The sequence below is a fragment of the Lipophrys pholis genome, assembly GCF_963383615.2.
Source record: "Lipophrys pholis genome assembly, chromosome: 11".
NCBI classification, from domain to species: Eukaryota; Metazoa; Chordata; class Actinopteri; order Blenniiformes; family Blenniidae; genus Lipophrys; species Lipophrys pholis.
Window position 1 is genome coordinate 28,116,670 of NC_137631.1, and position 26,377 is coordinate 28,143,046.

Below are 26,377 nucleotides of genomic sequence, written 5' to 3' on the forward strand. Positions count from 1 at the left end.
TCCGTAATCATATTTAATGATATTTGATTACTCACAAATAAATCTCCACTGTGTTGTTGTACGCTGCTTTAAGTGATCATGAACAAATAACTGGCGAGTTTTTTCGTTTTGACCTTGGGAAGTCTTCAGCCTTTTCATTGGATGGAGCTCAGAAATATGTGTAAATAACAAGTTATATATAATGTAGCAACTGTATTAATGCAGAATATCTTTCTATTCATGGAGTCCTTGAATACTGTATTTAACATTAATGTCGTCTGTTGTCACTGATTTACTTAAGGGAGGCACAGTGTTTTCCATAAAGACATCACGGGGTCTTCTTCTATGTTTGCATGATCTGCCTGTGCTTTTGACTGTTGTTGTGTCTCAGATTAAGTGGTCTGGAAGATGGATGGATGAAAAGTTGTCAGGCTGCGAAACATGAAAAACCGGAAGTGGCGCGGTGAAACCGGAAGTGACGTGCTGAAACCGGAAGCAGTATTAATAGCCATATCTTTTAACCAAAAATCACAAATAATCATGAAAAACTTATGCAAAACACTTCTAAACTATGAGCTAACCGTTATTAAATACATTATTATGGTATAAACTTATTTATTACAGAAAACAACTGCCTTAAGTGGAACACAATTACAATTCCTCATTCATTGCTATTCTGTGCAGTTTCCTGAAAGGAAATGTTTTCTTTTAACTAAAAGCGAAATCCTCTGAACAAATGTTGTCTGTAATTATAAATATTGAGGCGGCTGCTGCCCACTCTCCCTTCCCTCTGAATGCTTCCCCCTGACTGCAGACATGAGAGGACAAAATGTAAAAGACCCTGCGGCGGCCGAGAGGGTGGGCTGCTTCTTTACTCCGCTAATGTTCTCACAACTTCCTCTCGCCATTATCTTCGGTCCTGTAGGTCGGTAAACTGTTAACGCTCTCCGTAAAATTTCACTGTACGTCGTTCGAGCAACAGTGACATTATAAAGCTCGGGTGTGTAACGTATATATATATATATATAAAATATAGCCCATTTGACTTGCCTGGTAGTTACAGGCCATGCCGCTGTGATTACCAGAGAAAACACAGCTTGAGTTTGACCTTTAAAGAGCCTTTGCTGAGTGGTAAACGATCAGGGCTCATTTACAAGCATTTCCCCATCACGCCACATTCATCAGATAACGCCTTGCACTTTACGCGCTGCTATGATACCTTGCATTAAGATTAAACACTGACCCTGACACCGCAGAGAGGCTGGATAGATGGTGATCATTCTCCTTGTCCTGGGGTAATGGCCTTAACAGGCCCTGCAACTCCTGGATTAATCAAGCTACAGTAGCAGACGTTTGTCTCTGTTGTTATTGTCAGGATATCAATTCCTTTGAACGCCCTCCTGGATTTATTCTGTCATTAAACAAGCGGCCGCCTGGATTTTTCTCCCTTGATCCAGTAGATGTTTGCAGGCCGCATGCCGGGAGGCACAAATGGATCCGGAGTGGCTGTTTCAGATTCTTGTGAGATGGAAGCCGGCGAGCGAGAAAACCGATTTTTATTGGCTTTTTCAATTTGCGCCCGACCAGACAGGAGCAACACTATGTTAATTGCAACCGGTGAATCAATGGTGTAGTTTGCGACGGTGTTTCTTTGTTTAAAATTGAAAAAGCAGATTGCCTCTCTCCCAACGGGGAAAGAAGGAAATATCTGTTTAGCTAAGTCAAAGGTGAACAACGCATTTTAGTTTAAGGGGCAACATGCAGCCGAATTTCATCTTGAGTGGGTGAAATAGTGCCATAATAACCTTTAGATTTAAGCCGTTTTGTTGTCATAGTGCAGAGTATACTTGATGAAAAATGTCTTTTGTTTTTCACAAAACCAAACAATTGCAATAGAAAACGACCACAATCTCAACAAACAGTCAATTTTATTGAAACCTTCTGGTGCAACATACAGTCAAATGTCCATAAAAGTTCTCTTATAGCTGTTGCATTATGGGTGTTTTTACAAACTCACCCTGACAGTGTGGCTTTGAGGCTGATGCTAGTTTATTGTCTTTCATGTCAGAACTATTTATTTGAAAAAAAAAGGCACATTCGAGCCACATTATGTAATAATGGTTCAATATGTAATAATGTAATACATTTTCAACTCAATATGTTATAACACCGCATTATGTTATAAATGTTGCCGCATTTTGAAAAAAACTTGTTACATATTGCAACAGTTTTTATTAAATGCAGGTGTGTAGAGCAGCATTATGTAATCATGTAATAAATGTTTGTTTTTGTATTTTTATGCTTTGTATCATCTATAATAGATACGTAAAATAATGCAGATGAAACAGCGTTTATGTCTTGCAAAATTTCAGTGCATAATTTCTTTTGTCAGTAATAATTAATTAGTGTAGCTTTTGTTTCTAGCTTGCGAACAAATTCTCCATTATAATAAAATCAGTTACTTTTGATTTAGGCCTGAGCAATAAAACGTCACACAATTAAAAAAAACAACCTTTTTAATAAATCCTAATTAAGCTGGAAAGCTTAATGTTATTACATTTTCATAAAACAAAAGTAGAGCACCTGCATTTTGTAATAACTGTTGCAATATGTAACAAGTTAATACAAAATGCAATGTTTATAAAAACAATGCAGCAGATTATTGCAAAATGCAGTGTTATTACATAATTTGTTAAAAATGTATGACATTATTACATATTGCAGTATTATAACATAATGCTGCTCTACACATCTGCATTTTGTAATAACTTGCAATTTGTAAGAGGTTATTACAAAATGCAACAAAGTTTCTTACATAATGCGTTTCAAGAATTTTATTACAAAATGCAGCATTATTACACATTGAGCTAAAATGTATTACATTATTACACGGTTATTACATAACGTGGCTCTACGAACTCCTTTACTAACTGATCAGCAATTCACACTTTGAGTCTTGTTTTCTGCTCAATGCTTCCATTTCTTAATCAATATGTGAGAAAGGCTGTTATTTTTTGCACCTAATAGAAGATAATTCATGATTAAGCAAAGGCGCAATTCTATCACGTTATGAAATCAACCACTTTCTGTTGTTCTTTCTATTTCTGTTTTTCTCTCTCTCTCTCTCTCTCTCTCTCTCTCTCTCTCTCTCTCTCTCTCTCTCTCTCTCTCTCTCTCTCTCTCTCTCTCTCTCTCTCTGTGGTCTGTCTGTCCCGGATCAAGTCTCACTAACTCGTAAACCAACTGCGAAAACAAACAAGTGCAGCTCACACCAAACATTAATTAGCCAATATCACAGACGGAATCTTTAATCGGCTTCGTGTTTAAGGGACGGAAGACAGAGAGCATAGAAGAAGAAGAAGAAGAAGAAGAAGAAGAAGAAGAAGAAGAAGAAGAAGAAGACGACTTCAAATGACTTTATGTGTCTTTGATATAAATTTCCCTTTGCATAACTTTATCTCCACGTTTCCACCAGATGGTTGACGATTGTCTAAATGTTCCGAACACAGCCGCGGCCTGCAGAGTCTGACACGTCTGCGTCATCTCACATCTGTTTTGCACTTCTTTTTATTTTTCTACTCTGCTGTCATCTGCACTCCACTTAAGTAGCTGCTCTGAGAAATGTAATTCTGGTTCTCTTTTTTTGCAATAAACCATCTTTTCATACTGAGAGCCAGTAAACAGTCGTTCTGCTCATGCTCAGTAGCCGGACAATAAGAACAGTGTTTCCACCACAGTGTCATGACTCCATTTTCTCCTGGGACTTGGTACTTTTATTTTGAAAGTCACCGTAATAACAATCCAACTTGGTCGTCTGTCCACTAGAACGTCCGTGTTCTCCTGTTGTTGATGTTTATAGCGTTTTGTTCTCTGCTGCATGTGAGTGTCATTTCATTACAACAACAACCACCAGCACCCACTAGTGGCCCAGCATGAAAACTACATCGTTTTTGGAACGTTTTAGTGTAAACGCGACACTTTCCTGAAACGAAAACTCAAAAAAGTTTTCACTTCAAACATAATTTAAAAATGGGTTGACACTCGGGGCCACATCCAGTCCATTTTCATCCTGATTGGGCCGGACCGGTAAAATACTTCCAGAATAACGATTGAATATAAACCTTGAAGTTTTTCTTTGTGGCAGCGTTGAGTATAAGTTTTGAAAAAGTCATTGCTTTTTGCAAATTATTCAGCAATTAGTACCAAAAAGTGACTCTAATCTCAGCATAAAGTCATTTTGTATGAGTTTATGTTTTCTTTGCAGAATAAAAGTGATTAAATGTATAAAGTCAAACAGACTGTTAGGATCTATTAAAACCTACATCACATGCGTTCAGAGCCTTGCGCTGGTTGCAGAAAAACCAAAGGAGACATCCTGAAGTGTTCTTTGATTTAATAATTTTATGTGCCAATGGTGTGAAATGTACGGTGGGAAAACTGAAAAATACTGAATACATCTGCTCCTTCATGTGGAAAAAAACTGTGATTTTGCTCCAGAAAATCAGTTAGAATTTCTGTTTCATTTCCAGGCCGTAAAGGGACGGCTGTGTAATATACATGTTAAATGAGCCGTTATATGGGAACGCACGGCTCTACCTCGGTGGGGGAGAAAGATTTATTCGACACGGCTTTGAAAAAGAGGAGAACCTGGTCCCGAATATGTGATGGACCTGCGGTCGCGAGAGAAGAGCTGATGAGACAGACGTCCAGAGTGAGACTGAAAGAATGAATTAAACTAAAGGCATTGCGTTCAACGGAAATATGCCACATGTGGAGTGTCGTCTAAAAAACGTCCCCTGACATGGAGTGAAGCTACAAGTATTCATGTTTCTGGCTTGGCTCATATTTGAAAATCACTTAAACGTGCTTCTTATTAAAGACAAATCCCACGTTGCTGTTCTTTACCGAAAAACAAATCCTCCTCTACATCCAAACAACTTCTGCTTAAAACTGACACTTCTCCCAATCTTAGTGAGAACGCCTTGGGTTTGTGTTTTAGAATCGCTCGGTTCAGTAAATGAGCCGTCGGGTTGTTTCACTCGGTTGTTTTTGCGACATGAGAGGAGTCGGAGCGCCCCCTACTGGATCCGTAACACTTGAGTTGCTCCTGCTCCTTTACGATCACGTAAATATAGATTAGCATGTATGATAAACTATCTTTTCTACATTATTTCATTTATTTATATGGTTTTCTTTTCTTTTTTATTGAAAAAAGTAAAGATCAATCAATCCATCAATCAATCAAAACACAAGAACGTCACATAAAAGCCAATTTCCTGCATTTTATAATTGAAAAAAAAAATGTAAACATCTGTGCCAATCGGACAGGTTTTGTCCGACTATAATCGGTTGATTAAATCAGCCAAATGATTAATCGGTCGGGCGGTAGTTTTCATGTTGGGCCACTAGTGGGCACTGTTGTTTGTTTCTGTAATGAAACCACAGGCACACAGAGAACAATACAATATAAACATTAAGATCACACGACGGAGGAAACGTCTACTGAGCATGTGCAGAACAACTTTGCTGTAATTTCATATAAAGTTTGAGACACAATCATTTTAATGTTTCAAGAACCAACTCAGGACAGGGACCGAGCCGCGTACAGACAATAAATTATTCATCTTGGGGTATAATCAAAGAACAATCCCTCCTCCTCCCCGTGTGGCCTGGGGCTCATATAGCGTGTGGGACATCTCTTCATAAAGTGCTGCAGGTGGCGCTATACATTCCCGCCGTGCGTGTCGTCTCTGATCCGCTTGTTGCTGGTTGAAATTAAAGCCTGCGCGCCTGCTTCATACTGACGGCGGATGCTGAGTCCCAGAATGAGCTGTAGATTACCTTCCCGCCTCCCTGCAGGTGTCCAGAGATTGAATGAGAAGGATTGTTGGACGGATGGACGGATGGACGGATGGATGGATGGATGCATGGATAGATGAATGAATGGAGAATGTGGGTGGGGGTTGAGACGTACGAACTCAGCCCGAAGACAAATGAGGCGCTCGGGATTGTGGGTGTGTGCCAGACGAGAAAGTAAGAGACACAGTCTATGATGAAGATTCATTGTTCTTCTTCTCGCCGCGATCCGTCTCCACTAACGTGTGCAGACGCCGTCGAGTCCACCCAGTTGGTTGTGAGTTTGTTGCGTGGGAGCTAAAATAGAGGACGTGTCAGAGGGGCTCCAGGCAGAGTCATAAAAATGTCAAAATGAGGTTTGTCAAAATACGGCACAGGTGCTAAGATGAACTTTTCAGAATAAAGCTTTTTCAATGAGGATTTCAGTGGTGTGATAATTAGCATTCGATATTGTCCAACCACCCGCCATCATCTTCTGTGCTGCGTCATTCAGAAAGTTGCACAAACACTTTCAGACATATGAGCAGTTCAGAGTCAGAAAGTCTCAGCATCCAACCATTATTGATCGTACTTAATCACTAATAAGCGTCTTTGATCCTTTCACTCTAATTCTGTGATGAGCCAATTTCTAAAGTGTAAGAAGTGAAAAACACAGAAATGGGAGTTTCAATGTAGGAAATAACAGCAAAAAGTCTTCAGTAAAGTACAAATAAGTGGGACCACAGGCCCTATGTTTGACCCTCTGCTGCAGCACTCGAATACATTTCAGAATATCACTATTTAAACTTACTTAATGCTCCAGTAAACGAGCTGCATTGGTATTTTTTTTATAAATTTTTTTTACTTTCTCTCTCCTTTAGGTGTCTGGACTTGTGATTAAGTGAACAATGAGTCCGTTTGGCATCTCTGGACTGCTGTAAAAAACCATTTACCTGTTGATATAGAATCTGTGAGAGCTCATGAATTAAACTTGCATTAATGCGGCCTGGCTTCGGCCGTGTGCAGGAGGCAGCGCAGCGCTGCCAAGTGGCTCCGAGGCGGCGGCGGCGGCGGGCTGACAGGGACATTAAGCACAAAGCAGCGGGGGCAGTTTTAATTACTTTTTTTTTTCTGGTCTTTGCTGTAGTGTTGGTGAGGAACGGGGGGATGAGGGATGTGAGCAATGCGACGTGGAGTAATTGAGGCAAGTGAGTGGGAAAACATGGAGGCTTGACCAGAACAGGTGGAGGCTTCCAACGGGCGTGTGTTTGACGGAGTGTGCTGTGGAGCTCAGGAGACATCAGTCTGACACAGTTTATTAAACTGAGAGTTTCTCCCGTCTTGTTTCAGGAGCCTCCGGGTTTTTCGCCACACGAACGTCAGAATCTGTGGAGTCGTCGCTGTTTGTGAGACGAACGTATTTCCTACTTCTGCCCGTTTTTCTCTGAAATAAAACGCTGTGTTTGACTTCACAATTCAAATGACACCAGTATTTCCCGTTGTGTTTCCCGGTTCCGTTTACGTGACGACATTTCAAGTAAAAATGCATCATTTACACGTAAACTTCAGAAACGCTGAAAACAACGTAGATTTCATGTTGGGCCACTAGTAGGTGCTGTTGTTTGTTTGTGTAATGAAATCACACACACACACACACGCAGCAGAGAACAATTCACTATAAACATTAACAATGTGAATCTCGTGAACAGACGACCAAGTTGGATTGTTATTACGGTGACTGTCAAAATAAAAGTATATGGACTGGAAGTCATGGCACTCTGTCCATCTACTGAGCATGTGCAGAAGAGCTATTTATTACAGAACTGTGGAACAAGTACGCTACGCCTTCATGACCAGGAGCGCCACTTCAGAAAAGTTGCGTTTTTTCTCGTTTCCGCTGAGTGTTTATGAAAAGTTCCACCTTGGGAGTGGTTTTCAGAAAGTTGCGTTTTCAGTGCCTACGACGCTACGTTGCGCGGGCCCCAATAAAACAAACTCATATAAACGGAAGGAGTCTTCTTTTCATGCTTTTATTCTTTGTGTTTGTCTTTCTGATGGATCGGTACTTAGCTGGATCCCATTATTCCTCCTGGGTTTTGAGCTGAACCGGGACTTTAAGGAGTCTTGAACATGGAGTGCCAGCTTATGTAATTAGGGCTCCTTAATACATCCATTCGGGGATGGGCTGGGTTTTAGTATTAAGCTTTCTTTTTTTTTTTTTATCTTTTCGAGACGTGGGGGAAAAGGTTCAATCACATTAAAAGTATTTCTCTGCAGGAGGGGATCAGGCAGAAAAGAGCTGGAAAATTGCCCAAAGAAAAAAGGGATGGAGGGGAGAGAGTACTAAAAGAGGACAGCGAGTCAGGGAGTGCTGGTCAGCAGAAATGTCGGCTGCAGAAATGGAGCCTCCATATCACAAACACACATTTACACCGCAAGTCTGTCTTCTGAGCTTTGAGTTGTAGACGTGTTTGTCTGCTGGCGTCCTCGATACACAGATTTGTGTAATTATGCTTCTGTGTTGCTTACACTTTTCACATTTTTTCTTTCTTTTTTTCTCCCCCATTCCTTTCAAAAAGTGCAGTCAAAGCTGCTCTTGATTTTTTTTTTTATGCATCGGAGGGATTTTTTCTTTCTGGACTCGGGGAAATGGCTGGTTAGCTTCTGGCTCTGTGCAGGAGAGATAACGCCTCGCGCCGTGATATTCGACTGACGACGGCTGAAAGTGCAGCTCCGCACCGTGCACTTTCCCCACTGTGCTGCAGACGGACGGCGCGGCCGCAGCGCCGTCACGGTCAGCGTTTCGTTAACTGTTCTGGCCTTGAGTAGGTAGAACCAATCACTCCGGCTACAGCCGCGATTTCCTGGGATTCCTGAGTGAAACGGCTGCAGTTTGTTTTTCCACAAATGTACTTGTAACCATCGTCTGTCTACAAGCTACAGCTCTCAGTGCAGGAGTGTCGAATAGCGGCGGGCACTTATGATACAAATATCGGTAATATCGATATGTTGGTATCGATATCTAACGATACCAGTGCAATAAGATCGATACTTAATTTTAGTGTCTCTCCCGTTTTCTCCTGCATTACATCTTGAGCATGTCACTTTAACTGACAAGTGCATTGGGGAAAGTGGAGTCGTGGATGTTTTGGTTTTAAGAAGTGTAGTTTTTGTTGCCCCGCTACTCCGATGTTCTCCTGCAGGTGTGTGTAAAATGACTGTGTTATTACTTATTTTGTTCTAATTTGTTCTGCGGTGATTTTGTACACTTTGTTTATTTAAAAAAAAATTTAATCCAGACAATACAATGTATGGGGGAAATTTATCAGAACACATTTTTTGTGATTTGATTAAATATTTGTTTATCTATAAATTTTTCCAAATGTTTGTGCTAGGTTCAACTTATTGATAAACCGAAGGAAAAAAATCATAAAAACACTTAATGTCATGAAAATTCATCCAGATTTAGTACTTTGATGATACATTAACCTTGAATATTATAAGGTATCGTTATCAGATTGGTATCGGCGATACTGGTCCTGTATTTACTTGGTATCGGATTGATGTGTGTGAGTGTCTGTGTGTGTGTGTGTGTGTGTGTGTGTGTGTGTGTGTGTGTGCGTGTGCGTGTGCGTGCGCGTGCGCGTGCGCGTGCGCGTGCGCGTGCGCGTGCGTGCGTGCGTGCGTGCGTGCGTGCGTGCGTGCGTGCGTGCGTGCGTGTGTGTGTGTGTGCGTGCGTGCGTGTGTGTGTGTGTGTGTGACTGTCTCTGGCTCTGTGTTTGGCCCTGTGATGGACTGATAACCTGTCCAGTATGAACCCTGTAATCACCGGGTTCAATAAAGCAGCGGATCAATGGATGGTATCCGGATCAGACCCGACAGAGTTACTTTGTTCGTTCGGTCAGGATCAATAATAAGATGTCGGTATTGATTTTATCGCTAACCTCTGCACGGCCCCCTAAGAACAGATGAGGTTCTCCATCTCTGTTTTATTCACTTACCGTCACACAAATAAAGATTCAACCAAAATGTAATGATCTAGAATATTGATCTGTAAAAGTTCCAAGAAGCCAGGTCGTATCATATAAGGGAAGTACGTTTCTCCTTGGTAGATTGGCGGTGGATACATATCCCCCTTCAGACTTCCTGGTATTCTTTAAGATACTATATCTGTCACTGCTTCTGTATTTAGAAATAGCAAGGCATTATGCAGTATTCATAGTCCGACCAGCTGCTCAGTCTCAGTGCAGGTATGAACAGACGAAGGAATAGAGAGGAGAAAAAACACTTTCTGCATGCTTCCATTTCTATATACTGAGGAAATTGGCCTGTTCAATCATTGTCAGAGCGATTCTGCACCGATCACACGCCCCCATAAGGAAAGCAGGTAATACCAGCGGGACCTGGGACTTTGACAAGTATTTAATTTAAGCCACAATTTGGGACAAATAAAACAGAAGTTCATACACAAACAGCAGCGACAGAAGACGAATCACAGTAACTGAACCATCGTCTCTGTATTCGGTGTGCCTCGCCTGGGTTACTGAATCCTAATTGGATTCTCCAATGAAGCTCCGGGAAAGACTCCAATATGTCCACAATTCAAAGGCACGGCAGCCACGGCTGCTTTCATGAGTTCCTCTCGTCTCCCCGCTCGTGTCCTCGCTGCTTTGTTCGCTCCTCTCCCACGGTGTGGCTCCTCGACGCTCCTCGCTCCGGGCTGAGCGGTGTTGCGGGACAAAGTGCTCCGTTAGTTATCACTGTCTGGGTGTTTCAAAATCAACTCATGTAAGGTTCCTAGTTTGTATGAAGAAAGTCCTGAGGAACCTTTCTTCAGTCCTTGCCAGAGAAAGAAAGAAATTCTTTTTCTGAAGAACCTACCCTTACCCATCCCAAGTTTCTCCAGCAATCTGACTTCATGTTTGGTTAACGGGCGACTCTACCTTCACCACAGTATGGGATTGAGTGTCCTGAGTAAACAACCTCAATCCCCCCCCGAGTCAGACGGGATCGGCTCATCTCCCTGCAACCCCAACGCTTCTAAAGTGAGCAAATAAGATTGACGGGTTGGATGTTTGTCTTGGAGGGAGAAAGGTTGTGAAAACTCTTCGTTTTCCGTGACCATTACAATGTTGGTTTGTGTCTGATGGGACCGTTTGGGTTTCCGTGCGGAGGAGACGGTGTTTGTTCGGCGGGATTGAGCGCTAACAGGTCAGGGATGATTTGGCGGTTCACTGTTTGCTTATTCTGTTTGCCGGCTGCCCCGTGTCACACCCCGTCAGTGGTAATCAGCCCGGGTGAGAATGTCAGACCTAATATGGGCTCATATCTGCTTTTCCTCCAGACCACATCCTTCTGGAAAATGGGATTCAGATGCTGGATCTTTTCTCTTTGCTCTACGTCTCTTCTTTATTTCTAATGATTGGACCTCTTCAACCAATGTGACGTGTATCTTAATCAAGCTATGTTGAATTTTTAATGATTAAAAGCACTAATTGTCTTTCCACGGCGTTTTCCTGAGGCTTTAGTGGAAGCACTTTTTAATTGCAGCGCAAACCTTGTAAGCTTTCTGCTGCATAAAAGGGCTTAAAGTTGGTGTTCTTTCTCTCTACCACATAACGGAAATGTAAAACCCCTTCTTGTAACAGTTCTCTAAAGATATTGGACTTGCTTTAGTGGAACCAGGATTCTTACAGCCACTCATACATTTTTGTTTCCCGTGATTTTATGTGAAATTTGAACGAATCTCCAATAGAAATGTGTCATGAGCTCTAAACAGTAGTTTCACAAATAAATGTTGTACTGCAGCTTAAATGTGAGACAATCTTTCACACCAACATTTTTCTCATACAAAACATCTTTTTGGTTTTTGTACGTTCAGCCAAAGGATCAAACTTAGATAATAATATAAGCACACAATCCCTTGTAATCAGAAAGAGAAGTTACTACTCTCAAACTTGGTTGTGTAGTAATAGAAACTTAAAAAAAAGAAAAGAAAATAACACACAACGATGGTTGGAGACACTGAAATTGCAACTTTTTGGAAACACCCCAACCCCGTCTCCATGGAAACGGGTGAAACACAACTTTTCTGATAACGCTATTACTGCATTGCGCCGTTCTCATTGGAATGTCCGTTTGTCTCGTATTCCAGCTGCTCTACGTGAAAACTTCATTTTTATAAATCTGTGCCGTTTACGTGGAAACGGACATCCTTTTAAAGACGCGCAGAAACGATGCGTTTTCACTTGACATGTTCGTGTGCAAACGGAGCCTGAAATAGATAGAAGCTGAAGAAATTGTCAGTTGACATAGACAATTTTACTGATATTAACTAGATGGTAAACCGGTAAAATGGACTCGACTCATCGGGAGCACCTTTTTAACTGCGTGAGCGCGTCACATCGTGAATCACATTCATCCATTCACACACACATTCACACACCAATGGAGGCTGCGGCCATTCAAGACCCCGTCAATCCAATATGGAGGTTCAAGGTCTTTTTTTCTTTCTTTTAGTTTTTTTCAACAGCTAAAGATCCTCAATATCTCTAAGCAGGATGCAGTTCTAATACAAGTTGGTGCTGATGTGTAAAATTAATACAGACAAAAAACTAAACAATTTAACATTAAAAAAAGCATATACTATCCCGAATACAATATGGTGGAAAAGAGATCCAGTTCATTCATGCTTGCAGTCGTGAAATGAAGTAGGATTGTAAATGCAAGGAAAAGTGTGCATGCTGACTTCCTATTTACGAGATTTTTCCGGGGGGGGGGGGGGTGTTCTCGTACGAGGTAAGGCTCCTGCTTTCTGATTGGTATGGCTTCTCATTGAACCTGAATAAAAGAAATGGACCGCACTTTTTACGTTACAAAAAAAATAAAAAAAATCTTCCTTAAAAGCAAAGTAATAAAAAAAGAAGTTGGCATTATTGGAAGCATCATACTACTACATAAGAACTCAGAAAAACACAGCGTCAGAGATTAAAAAAGCCCATTTACTATTTGATAAGTAACAGGTGTTAGCGTGGGGAAGTCCATGATGTGGGGTCCAGTGTCTTGCTCAAGGACACTTCGGCATGTGGACGGGTTGAGATGGGAATCAAACCTGCAACCTTCCAAAAACGTAAAAACGGAAACATCAAGATTATTTAAGTTGAAAATCTGCGTCTTAAAAAAACAACAAAACCTCTCTAGTCTTTTTCGTATGTCAGAAGGTTTGAATCTGCAAACTTACATCAGGATGGGACAGATTCTCTCTCAGCAGTAATCCGCTGCCGTGTGTTTATCTCATCAGTTCCCTCTTCTTCTATATTGATCCGTATTCACCCAAAAAAGTGCGTATGGAAACATGGACACATATATGTCTTCAAGGCTCTGCCACTAATTCATGCACACCCAAACATGATCATCGTCCTCACGGTGGATAATCACCGTTCTGTCAGGACCCGTGCAGAATAACAATAGCTCGTCTCCTTCGTTCCCTCTTTCGGCTGTCTGCAGTTTTTCTTCCAACCATCCGTCCATCCTCCTCCTCCTCCTCCTCCTCCTCCTCCTCCTCCTCCTCCTCCTCCTCCTGTGTGTCTCATTGTCTCCCGGCTGTACTCATCTCTACACCATTAATCTTCCAGCCAATGAATTGGAGCTCCTGACTCTATCACTCCTATTATCGACTGCAGCCGTCCTTTATTTATGTTCCATTTTTCCCCCTCTCTTTCTCGCTCAGCCCTTCAACTGTTGTTCCATTGACCGGCGTGTAATTTTCTCCCATGAATAATGCAAGCGGCGAGACAGAAATAGTTGCACTCGTTCCTTCTTTTGGATTTGTTCTGCAATAGTTTATCCGAGTGTGTTTGGTGCTGATTTCTATTCGGCGGTGCCAGTCGCTTTGTTAAAGGGAGCGGGGATTTGGTTGTAGAAGTATTGGAGTTCCCAAAGCCGCTTTCTTTCTTTTTCTTTTTTTTTTTACTGAAAGGGACGCAAACAGCTGATTGTGAGATCAGGGTGCAGATTTATTCAAGCTCTTAGCGCTCAGGAGTACTGATCTAAGATCACTGAGGAGGCTCCCAAGACGATCCAATTCATTAAGTAGAGCCTGGAGCGGCTGTGTAATAACCAACATCTGGCAGTACGTGGGCAAAAATTACATTTCAGATTCCAGCGGTGCTTGCTGGTGTGCCACTAACAGAAATACAGTCAATCAAAGGTGTCTGGCGTTCATCGAGCAGCTCTGCAACTTTAAAACAAACATTACGGAATGATCGCAGATGATAAGAAAATTAAGTGCCTCGCAGGGACAAATTGCTTGAAGTACCTGTGGAGTAAACACAGTGGATTTGATTGAAGGCAGCCACATCTCTGTCGGTGATGATTTATTTACTGCTTTAAATATCACGATTACAGCAGCGAATGTGAGACGTCGCACCAATCTGTTCTTGTGAAGAGCAATTAACGCACATGGGAAATCTACATTTGTGTGTGTGTGTGTGTGTGTGTGTGTGTGTGTGTGTGTGTGTGTGTGTGTGTGTGTGTGTGTGTGTGTGTGTGTGTGTGTGTGTGTGTATCAAAGGTACGTCCTGCTTCGTGTCTCACCTTCGCTCACTTCAGGGGTTATTGTGCATTTTGCCATAAACGCACCAAATGTGGCGTTGATATGTAATTAGCAAGTTCAGATAGCGAGCCACTTCAAATTTGATCAGGTGCAGCCATGGCGGCCATTTTCCAAAATGGCCGACAGGGTAATTGATCTATTTTCAGAACTATAGAACAGCTGGGTAGTTTCTAAAACGGATAGTTGATATAAAAGAATAATAGGAGGTTATGCAAAATGATTGGCAAAGCTCATTGACAACCTTCGATTATTTTGATGGATAAGTTCAGGATAAAGACGCATATTTATGCACAAGATTTACAGTTTGTTGAATTTTGAACTATCATTTTTAATCTTTGACAATAAACAGAAAGTTTAATACTTCATTAGGCTTATTACTATAAAAATTACATCAATTAAGTTTTATACTGTCATAAAAAAAAACTTAAGTCGCCTAATATTACTCTAAATAATAGGGCCGCCAAACCACCAAACAAATTGGACAGATTTCAAAGGAAAAATGGATTTAAAAAATGAATAAATCTCGGAACACAACACTGAGACCCAAGCGGAGATATTTTGCAATCAAAAGCCTCAAAGCCACGCTGTCAAGGTGAATTTGTAAAAACACTCATGATGCAACAGCTATAGGAAACCTTTTTTGGGATATTTTGCTGTAATTTGCACCACAAGGTTTCATTAAAATATGTTTAATGTTGAGATTGAAGTCATTTTTTGGTCATAATTGTTTGATTTTGTAATAGAAATATGTACATTTTCGTCTTATTTTTAATCAAATATATACATTTTCATCATATACATAGAAACTCTGCACAATAACAAAGAAAAACCTTAAAGTTCAAAGTTCAAGGTTATGATTGGAACTATTTTACCGGGCTGCAACTGGACCCAGAACCAGTACCCTGTTCACACAACGGTGTTTCAAGTGAAAACACATCGTTTTTGCATTTTTAGTTTCGTCTTTAAAAATGATGTCATACAAACGATGTTGTTTGTAGGGATATTAGTTGGTGCTGTGTGTTTGTGTGTGTTGTCAACTGATTTGTGCACGAGCCGTATGGCAGCGTTTCATAAAAGTGGCGTTTTCCCTCGTTTCCATGGAGACGGAGTCGGGTCGGTTTTTAGCAATTCCGAGCACCGCCGTTGTGGGAAACGACGCCCGAAATGCGATGATAGTTTCATGGGGAAGATATCGAGTGAAACCCAAGACGAGTGAAGGAAAACGGCCAAAGTGTGTTATGCGTTACGCACGTGTTTCCTTCAGCTCTCCGGTTGTAAACCTCGTGCTGCCGTGGCGAGTGTCACGCTGAAGGCCTTTCAAATAATCACAGCGCTCCTTCTCAAGGACCAGGAAAAGCAAAAACACGCTTTTAAATCCTCACAGGACCCCTGTAGCGGTAATTCAGTCATTTTCTACACAACCTGCCTGTGTTAAGGTGCCGTAATCGTCCTCCCAGGCGAAGAGGAGTGGAATTCAAATGGACCGCATAATCTGTCTGTTTGTACAGTTTTCTTTATTGTCCCCGTGTTGATGTTATTATTACTTAAAGACTTCTTCTTGTTCTCTAATTTCTTACAACTGCAGTGTAGATGTATTGCATATAGAGTCCACACTCTAAGACATTCGCTGTAGACTACCAACACTCCGTGTTTTTTTTTTTTTACCTCTATTTTGTATTTGTCACTGTTCATTTGTCTTATTTTGCATTTGCTTATCATTTGTCATCTTGTTTTGTTTTTCCCTTCGTTTCGGCCTCCTCTGGTGTTTTGATGTTGTTCTTTGGGCGGCAGGCTTCGCGTTACGGCGGTGGCGTCTCGTCAACGTAAATGAGGTGTGCTTTGGTCGGCGGCGACACGCCGTCCAAATCCTTCTCAGTAAACGGTCTGATGCGCGGCACGACGCCTCCTGTTCCATTGGTAGTATCGCCAAAACGCAAATATAAAGTGGGAAACGTTGCAGCTCTGTGGGGATTAATCAGAGATTAATCATCGCGACAGTAAACGTCAACCAGGTATCTGTCACATCCATGTTTGAACAATGAACGACTTGAAGTCGGGAGCTGCTGTTGACTCCAAAGCATAAAAATGGGAAAAGCCTGTTAGCATCGTAGTCGGGTTTATTAACATACTGTTATCATTGCTGAAGTTTACAGATAAAAGGGATTATATTGTTTTGTTCTTCTGTTTCTTGCATCCCGATCGTCTATGTTAAGAGTTTTTTCATGGTAGAAATGCATGAAGGGACTGGTCAGCCTCCTTCTTTATCCTCTCTACTTGACACACCCGGCGCTTGTTCCTGGTTTAATAAAGTGAGCTAATTGGCCTCATTGTTATTCTAGGACACGGCTACCAGCTGTTTCCCAGGGCTAAGATCAGCAAGGTCGTCCACCTCGACTGGGGACTGGAGGGAAACAACTCTCCCTGCTCGGAGGTGTTGTTGACTTGCGGGCGGAAAAAAAAATCTCAGGTTAATCAACTTGGGATTCATTTACACGACAATGTTTCAAGATAAAAGACATCGTTTTTTGCATTTCTGTTTCATAAAAGTTTTGGTTTTACATCGCAACATTTCGAAAACAGAAATGCTGAAAATGATGTAGTTTTCATGTTGGGCCACTCGTGGGTGCTGTTGGTGGCTTTTGTAATGATACCACACAAACACATGCGGAGGAATACGCTCTAAACAATGACAATGGGAGAACACGGACATTCGTGTGGACAGTTTGTTAGAAAAAAGGAGTAGAATAAATCTTTATTGTCACGCCCATAAAACAGTTGAAAACAGTGTTAGCAGCAGGAAAATATTCTACCAGCCTCCTTTGTGACAGCAGTGAACACACAAGAGTAGAAACGCACAAGAGTGAAATGCAAAAGAATAAAACTATTACATAAATATATAAGACTAAAGAAAAGAAAAAAGTATTTACAAAAGATAGTACAGTGGCTGATTGTCCTACAGTTTAGTGCAAAATGTGTGGCGCTGTGAGCCGCAGCGTCCTCCCGAGCCGCCATCTTGCACTCGTCACATAAATATGTAATGAGTGATGAGTTATTATGGTGACTGTCAAAATAAAAGTACCAAGTCCTAGTAGAATATGGACTGGAAGTCATGACACTGTGGAGGAAAACATTGTCCATCTACTGAGCATGTGCAGAAGAACTAAAGTTCCATCTTGTGAGCCTTTTCAAAAAGTTGTTCCGAGCACTCGGAATTTGCAAAATAAAAAACATTTTTAGCTACAAATTCGATAAATCTATTTTTTTGTTGAGTTTTATTTTTTGTTCTTATTTGTGTTGAGCAACAAAAGTGCTGTTTTCACTTGTAAACATGTAAACGGGGCTTCGGTTTAGCAGTAATTAATACCTCCTGTCCTTCATCTTTACTGCCTTTGATGTTTTGTTCCCACAGCAGACGATTGTGCCCCGTTTAATAGATCATCTGTCAGTCTATTTTAGTAAGACTCAAAAAGGTAAACGGCATTGTAAACATATGATAAATAGGCAGTGTCATCAGTGTGATTGATATTCTCTGGTTTGCCTCAGTGCAATATTTAATATATTTAACGCCATCCGACAAGTCAACGGTAATTATCAGTAAAGCATGATAACGCAGTTCTAGGCCCCGTGCCCCCCCAAAAGAAGAAAAAAAGAATCTGCGTCTGAGGAACTCTCAAATAATGAGCTTGCAGAAGGCTCGGAGTAACGGCAGCGCGCTGGGGAAGCAATGACAGCAACTTGTCAAAGAGTGAAGTGAAAATAGGAGGAAAAAAGCGACGCAGCTTTATGAAGGATGAAGTGGAAACCCCGGGTCAAGGGGGGAACCGTACCGTTTAGTACCGCAGGCTTCGATCAGGCTTAGGCAGCAGTTTTACATTAAACCTTGTGACGCATCATTTCTAAAATAGTGGTTTTCGGGGTTCCGTCTACACCTCGGTGCTCGGAGCCAATGAAAACAACTTTTTGAAAACGCTCTGTCGTCAAGGAAACCTGCCACTGGTCATGCGTGCCAAAGTAGTAAATAGTTCTTCAGTAAAGACAATAACAATAATATTATAAGATGGTAATACATTTTCAACTCAATATGTAATAACATCGCAGTTTGTAATAATCTGCCACATTTTATAATAAAATTTTTGAACGCGTTGTGTAATAAACTGCCACTTTGTGTAATAACTTGTTACATTTTGGAACAGTTATTACAAAATGCAGGTGCTCTACTTTTTGTTTATTAAGAAGATTTAATAATTTGGTGCATTGTGTAATATATCATCAAAGTTGATGCCTTCATTAGAAAAGCTATGATACCAGGCCGACGCCTAATAAAGTATTTAACTTGCTGTTTATTGTCAAAGATTAAAAATTTTCATTCAAAATTCAACAAACTGTACACCTTGTGCATAAATATGCGTCTTTATCCTGAACTTACCTATCCCTTTTAGAAACTACCCAGCCTGATGGCTCGCTATCTGAATTTGTTAATTACATATTAAGGTACATCTGCGCCACATTCGGTGCTTTTATGGCAAAATACACAATAACCCCTGAAGTGAAGGTGCATGTGTGTGTGGTTTCATTACAACAACAACCAACAGCACCCACTACTGGCCTTACATGAAAACTACCTCGTTTACTGCATTTTGCCCGTTTTCCGTATCAACAGTCATCTTTTGAGTACATTATCGGATTTCTGTCAACAGGGTCTGAATTTACAACGACAGAGGACGTTACTTTCTCTCACTATCTCCATTGATGCTTCAGTCATCGTTCAGACTGTCGCTAAACTCGTTCCGAGGCGAATGTTTGTCAGGAACAAAAGGCTCTTGGCTCGCGGGGTTTTTTTTTTTGTTGGTTTTTTTTGTTGCTCGCAGCGTCACCGGAGCCGGTTCCCAAAGTCCAAACTTTACCAGCAGACATCGCAGCGCCAAGCTTAGCACTTTGAATGACAAGAAAAACAACACCTCGGAGATAAAGAAGCGGTGTGAAGCGCCGATGAAACAGTGAGTGAGCTGCGGGCCTTATAAATGATTTAATAAAATAAATAAATAAATATATGTTCTACATCCTCTGCTAGTACGTTGTAGAAATAGGTCAAAATGTAAAATGAAGGAGAGGTAGTTAAAAATGAGTCCAAGTGTGCCAACGTCCTAAAATTGGAAGTCAGGGAGAAAGACAGTGTCTTGATTAAATATTGAAGAGCGAGAAGCTTTAATTAGCTCAAATTTTGAACATGACGTCACGTGAATAAAAAAGACAGAGAACTCCGTGAAGCGGCCACAAATATTGACGGTGAGACGACCTGTAGAGATCTACTTTCCCCCTTTTCAAACAGCTCATCTGAGCGGTTTTATTTTTTCCCAACTGACCACCGAGTCCCGTCACACACACTCTTTTTATTTGAATTTTTTTAATCTTCTGCTTTCTTAGTTTTGTTTGAAACTCCAGCTGATGCAATATGAATGCTGCGTTGTGTTTGTGTGTGTGTGTGTGTGTGTGTGTGTGTGTGTGTGTGTGTGTGTGTGTGTGTGTGTGTGTGTGTGTGTGTGTGTGTGTGTTTACACTCCTCCGGCGGCAGGCAGTAGAGGAGCCTGTTGTCACATTTCTTCATCATTACCTCCCCTGCCCTCCTTCATCTCTCTTCCCCTTGGAAGTAAAAAAAAAAAAAAGAAAAAAGAAAAGTAATGAAAGGCTCGGCGTTCGACGGAGCTGTCTCTTTGCCTCCTCCACTCTAAAAATTCATTTTTCCTCACCTTAAATCTTTTGTACCTCCTCCCACAAAAAAACCTCCTCCCTGGCTTCAGAGGAACGTCTCCAGCTCGTCTCACCGCCGCTGCTAAACGAAGGACGCTCTGCTACTTTCCTGCAGCAGCTCTGCGTCTGCGGCGCCCCCTCCGGGAGGCTTTTATCTGCTGACGTCTGGCCGAGAGCTCGCTCTCCATCCCGGCCGTCACGCCACAGCGTTAACATGTGAGCATTAACATGTGAGCATTAGCCTCTTAGCGGACCGCAGAGGAAGAGCTCTGCGGTGCTCCGGCTGCAGCGCAGGGCTCAATCCCAGATCAGAGTGTGGAGAACGCCTGCAGGGCGGATCTCGGCTGTTTCAAGAAAAGGCGACTTTTTTTTTGAAAAAGGCTCCCAAGGTGGAACTTTTCGAAAACACTTGGCCTCCGAGAAATGCTCCGTCTCCATGGAGATGGAAGGAAAACGTGACTTTTCGAAAACGTTCCAACCGTAGAAACCTCCATAGAGACAGGGGGAGGGGGGGGGGGGGGACTACTTATTGAAAACTTTTCAGCTCCGTCTCCGCGGAAATGGGGGAAAATGCGACTTTTCAAAAACATTCCGACTACGTCTCCGTGGAGATGTGAGGAAAACGCAACTTTCTGAAAATGTTCCAACACCGTCTCCATGGAAATGGGAGGAAAATGCAACTTTTCAACAATGTTTCAAATCCTTCTCCTTGGAAATGGGGGGCGGGGGAGATGCAACTTTTCGAAAATGTTCCAACACTGTCTCCATGGAAATGGGGGGAAAACACAACTTTGTAAAAAACTCTCAGATTCAGTCCTTGTGTACAGGAGGGAAAACACAATTTTGATTATTCTCTGCTGCCTCTGTGTGTTTCATTTCAAAAACAAACAACAGCCCCCACTACTGGCCCAACATAAAAAAATTACATCATTTTCAGTGTTTCAGTCGTTTCTGTGTAAACGGACACCGTTTGCCATGTAAACACGAAACATTTCTGAAACAAAAACGCATAAAAACTGCATTTTCACCTGAAATGGCGTCGTGTGAACTCAGAGGGTGAATTGTTCGTGTTTGTTGTACTTCAGGAGGATTATTTCAATATAGTTTCGTCAAAAGTCGAGGTGATGGCTTTAATCCCAAAGTGAGGGATTGAATTGTGTTGGAGTATGTCGCTCTAAAGGCACTCGCAAGTGCAATTAATCCCAAAAGTTACTTGTGTACCTGTAGCACTGCTTCACATCATATTGTATATTTTGATGTGTTTTCTGGAGGTTGTGTGTATCGACGTTACTTCATCTCATCCATCAAGCGATTTACGGAGAGGAGTCAGATTATGTCGTTGATGGATCCGTGCCGGCGTGCACGGATGGATGGATGGATGGATAATTTTAGCCTGGAGCGGCTGAGTTTTATTCGTCATCGCTTGAGAGGTTATATACGTTTTGTTTTTTTCTTGGCGGCGACACTTTTTGAAACCGGAGGAATAATCACGTTGCTCTGCTTCCTTTCAGGACGACGAGCCGATCGCAGGCGGCTCCGACGGCAGAGGCCACGCCCACGTCCGCAGGTTCCTCAATCAGAACCACAAGAAGTTACCGTGGAAACCGGAGGTAATGCAACTTCCTTGTTTATCTCTCTGACTTTAATCGCCGTCGCTTAAAGTTCCTTCCTCCGTATTTTGGCCCAGATTATTTCATTACGATTCCCCGGTTTGCTTTTCCATTTTGCGCGATTAATCTATTTAAAGCCCTGCAAGGCCGTTCGCACACACAGCAACATTCATCAGTGATTAATTTTCTCCTAAATGGTTTTATTAATGACACTTTTGAGAAATATAATTTCGCTGCAGATGTCTCACTCTCCTTTTCCTCCAATTGCCCTTTTAAGAGCAGCTAATATTCCAGGTCAAACCGGGATCCAGACTCTTTTTTTTTTTTTTTTTTCGTTATCGAAAGAACAACCTTGCGGGGTATTATGATAAATCATTGTGTGAGGAAGATAATATTTCATCCAAGACCATTAGCGGGTTACATTTAAAGGCAGCTATGACTGAAGATTACAAGTTGATGTGATTCACCCTAATTTTTCAGCTCACTTACTGATGTAGTGTTCAACAAAAGGAGCGGCAGACGGGGCAATTAAAGCCGCGGATTAGTGATAAGGAAAGCAGCTCCACATTTGTAACCTGTGCAGCAAGAGTTTAATTAAAGGTATGTGTGTGTGTGTCTTTGTCGAAAACTGCAGAGTAGAGAATACACGAGGGATGTGCCGACACCACTTTTTTAAAAGTGCAAATGCTAACCTTGAGCAACTTCCCGATACCGAGTGCCGATATGAGTACTTATTAAATGCCATGAAGTCTAATTCATACTCCATAAGCAAACCATATACAAAGGCTTTGCGTTGCTGCTACTCCGCCTCAGCGTCCAACAGCCTCGATGCTTCAGTATACGATGGCGTATACAGTACGCATAGCGCAACACGTATTGCTATCTACGTACTGCGCTATGTGTACTGTATACTGTAGACCGAGGGACCGAGCTCGCTGTTAATGAGTGTATTGCTCACACTTTAATCGGATTTAGTGCATAGCATCGCTGGTAAGTGAGCCCCAAAACTCTTTAGCATGTAGCATGTAGCACGACTCGGCGCTACTGGAGCCAAAGACTAATGAGCAACATTGTGCTAAGTCCAGTTCAGTTCAGACGACTTTATTTATCCCACGAGCGCAACGGAAGGGCAAGTCGGGGAGGTGGGGGGCGGTTATGTTTTAGTCCGCGTGTATTTATTCATTGGTTTGCATGCATGTAGCACACTGCTAACTCTGCTCCGGAGCTCGCGGTTAATATCTCTAGTATCCAGAAACACTGTTTGTGAGCGCTTTGACTCTGCTAGTGGTTTTTCTGTGTCCCCGCTCAGTGTTTCGTACAGGGATGTAGATATCTGCTAAGCCAGTTAGAATCTATATGAGCTAACGGCTAACATGCTAGCGACGCTAACTCAAATGTGGCGCTGCTGAAGGACTGCGCTCTACCGAGAGAATTTCTATTTTCCATTAAGAAGTAACAAATAAGTAAATAAGTAAATAAATAGTGGCCCAACAAGGAGTAGTACGAAGCATATGCTGTCATGTACTGTATGAATTCAGTCAATAAAATAAATCCTCAATTGGTGATGGCATGGGACATAGAGAGACATCAAAACATCAAGATGAAACCATATAATAGAAAAGATACCACACATAAGATAAAAACAAGGCAGTATGAAAAGAAACGGATTAAGTTGTCTTAACTTGTCTTTTTTTCTAAAATATTTCTTATTAGGAGGTAAGGCAGAGCAATACAGCATCATCATTTCACATCCACAAGTTAAATTAAACTGTACCTTTGAGACGCTTTGCAGTTTATAATAATAATAATAATAAGAAGAAGAAGAATACAGACATATGGGTAAGCCCACGCACACCAAATACAAATGTAAGAAGCACAGGAAATAAATGTATTAATTGTAATTAAAAAAAAGAAAAGTCTGTCTTACTTTTGTTTTTCTCATTAATATTAAAGAATGTCCAAACCGCTGACATCGCTTGTCCTCTCTTGCGTACCAGCGACAATGTTGGCGGACGACATCACGCAGACCTCGCCGGGTGGTATCAATGATCTTTTACGATTACTCCGTGCAGTTTTGGACCGATACTAGGTATATCGATATCGGTATGGGCTCATCCTGAGAATACACACATGGTTCGCCCAGTCCAACAGGAGCAGGATAGCAGTTTCACGTTACTTAAAGCGCGTCGTTTTGTTCTCTGCTTCATGTGTGTGTGTGGTTTCATTACTAAAACAACATATAGCACCCGCTAGTGGCCCGACATGAAAACTACATCGTTTCAGCATTTCTGCCATTTCTGTGTAAATGGACATTGTTTGCAAGACATAAATGTTTTAAACACGAAACTTTTCAAAAATGCAAAAACCATGCGTTTTCACTTGAGACAAAGGCTAGCAAATTAGCATTAGCACTAGCAAAGCCGCGCTGTCAGGGTGAGTTTGTAAGAACACTTGTGATTGTCGTCATTTTCAGTTGTAACTGTATGATTTTGTGAAGATATAGACATCTTCATCAGGTATTCTCTCCGCGAAAAACAAAGAAAAACTTTACAGTTTAAATTTAAAGGACACTGCGTCACTCTTCTACCGCTCCGGCCCAGTCAAGATGAAACTGGGCTGCATGTGGAATCTGAACTAAAATGTGTTTGACACTCCTGATTTCTCTAACTGCACATAAAACACAGCAATTCTCATGAGTACAATTGTCTGATTACTCCCAGTTTATGGTCATATAAATTGTTTCTTATTTGTAGAACATGACAGGTGATTTATTCATATAGTTTCTCGTTTCTTGCTGCATAGAAAAACATCTGTTGCCTGAACCGAGGAGCCTGTGTCTAAACGTAGACGACATCTTGGCATATTTTGAAACCCTCCGACTAAGAAAATGAGAAGTCACATTGATTTGAAGCAGCCAGGCTAGGACTGTCGCCAAACTCTGTATCTGAATGTGTGCAGACTAATTGCACAAATGCAAATGGATTTCAAGGTTCGATGACAGCGAGGCGTTTCATTGTGAAGGCTCTTTTTCTTTTCCAGTTTTGTCATTGAGTGTGTTGAAAAGGTAAAAATCCATTCCATGATTTTTGCACTTTAAGACATGTACATGCGGTAATTTTATTGACCAAGCGTGTGTTCTTTATTATAATGTGCACTGGAATAACAAAGAGAAATACATACAACAAGACGAGTATGAAAGTGGAGGAAATAATCCTGACATTCTTTTGAAAAAAAATTTTTACTACAAAGTTTCCTAAACATTTCCTGACACTTCCATCCAGGAACGGCCTCAAGGCGGGCTTATTCAACAAGATGTTTAGGTGAAAATGGAAAAACTTTCACTGCAGTTTGGGTGTCTGATCACACGACAACGGAGCTTGGAGCCACTGAAAACGCAACTTTCTGAAAACGCTCCAACTCCGTCTCCATAGAGACAGGCGAAAATGCAACTTTCGGAAAACAATACAATTTCATCGCCATAGAAACAAGTGACTTTCTGGAAAAATACTCGAACTCGGTTGCCATAGAAATTGCCCAAAGCGCAACTTTCTGAAAACGCTGCAACCCCGACTCTATAGAAACAAGCGAAAATTAAACTTTCTGAAAACGCCCCAACTCAGTTGCTATAGAAACAAGTGAAAGCGTAAATTTCTGACTGTTTCTAACTTGGTCTCCATGGAAACGGCTGAACACACAACTTTCTAAAAACACTCGATCGCCATAGAAACAGGCGAAAGCGCGACTTCTTAAAAAATGATCCAACCACGTCTGTGTAGTGCACAGTACTTGGTAGTTTTATAGTCGACAGTCACCGTAATAACAATCCAACTTGCTCGTCTGTCCACTAGAATGCCTGTGTTCTCCCGTTGTTAATGTTTAAAGTGTATTGTTCACTGCAGCATTCTCAGCTGTGGTTTTATTACAAAAAAAATTCAAATAAAAACAATAGCACCCACTAGTGGCACTAAATGAAAACTACATTGCTGCCTGAAGGCAAACAGTTTCTGAAACGATTCGTTTTCACTTGAGAAATTGTGTAAATGGAGCCAAAGTTTGTGAGAAATGACGGAGCACAGCAGCTCTTTCCCTTCCTCACCAGCGATCTGTCCTAATTACCAACGTTAACTTGTTTTTTTGACGCACGGCCAGAATAGTGGAGGTCTGAGGGGCCACTGGGTTGGCACCGTCGGACTCGGACTGGCAGCGGTAGAACGCTGCCATATGTCAGCTGCCACAGATGGGCAGAGGACGTGCAGAAGAATTCCTGAAACGTACGCACAAACAAACGTCGTGCACAAGCAGAAGGGACCCGCGGTTCGTTTGTCATTTCTGAGCCGTGTTGGTTTACAGCACATTGAGACCCGCATTTATACAGTGCTTCAAGTGAAGAAGCATTATTTTTACGTTTCACGTTTACATGACAATGTTTGGAAATTGACGTTTAGACGTTTAGACAGCAGAGATAGAAACGCTGACATTGATGTAGTTTTCATGCTGGGCCACTAGTGGGTGCTCTTGTTTGTTTTTACAATGAACCCACACACATATGAAGCAGAAAAACAACACGCTATAAACATTCACAATGGGAGTG

At 41.6% G+C, this 26,377-nt stretch overlaps 1 protein-coding gene across 1 annotated transcript in view; it reads left to right on the top strand.

The window, feature by feature from the left end:
• b4galnt4a (beta-1,4-N-acetyl-galactosaminyl transferase 4a) overlaps nucleotides 1–26,377 on the top strand; it is a gene marked incomplete at its 3' end in the record, with an annotated part of 179,582 nt that overhangs the window by 76,397 nt on the left and 76,808 nt on the right. The window contains exon 3 of the mRNA XM_080474399.1: nucleotides 21,688–21,786. Within this exon, the coding sequence (XP_080330525.1) occupies nucleotides 21,688–21,786 (99 nt within the window). The remainder of the gene's footprint in view (nucleotides 1–21,687; nucleotides 21,787–26,377) is intronic.